The sequence below is a fragment of the Penaeus monodon genome, chromosome 28 (assembly GCF_015228065.2).
Source record: "Penaeus monodon isolate SGIC_2016 chromosome 28, NSTDA_Pmon_1, whole genome shotgun sequence".
Classification (NCBI taxonomy): Eukaryota; Metazoa; Arthropoda; class Malacostraca; order Decapoda; family Penaeidae; genus Penaeus; species Penaeus monodon.
In genome coordinates this window covers 33,560,542-33,561,705 of record NC_051413.1, presented here as the reverse complement: position 1 = coordinate 33,561,705, position 1,164 = coordinate 33,560,542, and the positions used below count along the sequence as shown (strand labels likewise).

At 38.1% G+C, this 1,164-nt stretch overlaps 1 protein-coding gene across 1 annotated transcript in view; it reads left to right on the top strand.

The window, feature by feature from the left end:
• The window catches only part of LOC119591519 (sodium channel protein para-like), a gene marked incomplete in the record, with an annotated part of 263,120 nt that overhangs the window by 177,537 nt on the left and 84,419 nt on the right, over positions 1–1,164 (top strand). The window contains 1 exon segment of the mRNA XM_037940268.1: positions 29–106. Within this exon segment, the coding sequence (XP_037796196.1) occupies positions 29–106 (78 nt within the window).

The following is a 1,164-nucleotide window of genomic DNA, read 5'->3' as shown; positions in this document are numbered from 1 at the left end:
CTTGTGACGTCACTTTTCATCTCGACAGATGTGATGGTCCTCAATGAGATCATTGAGCAAGCTGAGGCACAGGCGGGAAGACAGAGCCAAGCCAGTGAACATGCAGGTGAGTTTCCGCCGCTTTTTTCGAAACCTCTATTTTGTTTTCTTATCGCCCGCTAAAAAACAAAAGCTAGCTCGTGTACAGTCATTTAATTTTGGTCTTTTGTTCAAATATCTCAATGTCCCCAGCTGTAGCTAGTGCATTGCGGTTTTCTTCTCATTTCTCGTTTTTTAAATCCTTTTCTCTAAGTAAACGTTTGATAGTTCCTCCTGAGTGTTGATAACAGCAAAGATGTATCAATGGTAGATGTAGGCATGATGACGTCACGACAAAACTGCCAGCAGGCGCTCCGAGCAAATGGAAGCGTTTTTGCAGACGCGCTGAGTGAATCCGCATTCACTTCTGGCCTTCCAGTTTTTAGGAAGATGTTTCCGATTGGTTTCGAAAAAGAAAGGTAAATTTCATTAGGGGAACGTTGTTGGATATTTCTATACATACAGAAAAATATCAATTTTGGCATGTGTAATGAAACTTGTGCAGTTAAGAGAAAAAAAGACACCCAACATAAACTGATAAAGATCACGAATTTGGCGCCTAGAGTTAGTTACATGTTAATGATCTTGATAAATATGAATCACAATAATTCCACACTTCCTTTTAAACTTGATGCTCCATGTTATTAAAGGTGAATTGACTAAACAAAAGTTTTACGCGCGTTTCCCCTAAACTTCGAAAAGTTACAAAAACGCCTTCCTCATCTGGGAACGCACCTGTCTCGGAAGCTGTGACGTCATTTTAATTCATTTCCAGTGTACATTGTGAAGTTTTGGAATTAGTTAGCGGTCTGCATGGTTTGTTACCTTATTTGGAAGTGATTCTAGGTTCATGTTTATAAAAGAAGTCTTGATATGAACTAGTGTTTGATCACCCATCTTGTACAGTTGCGCTTCTATTATAAATATCTTGAGTATACAAAATTGATAATAACTTTTTTTTTTGGTCTGAGGACTGTTGGCATTTTGAGTGTCATATATCTTAAACTGCGCTTAACGTCATTTTGTCAAAATATAGGAAATTTACAGCCACCAGTTCACAGAAATTTGCATTTGTCTAGTAACCAA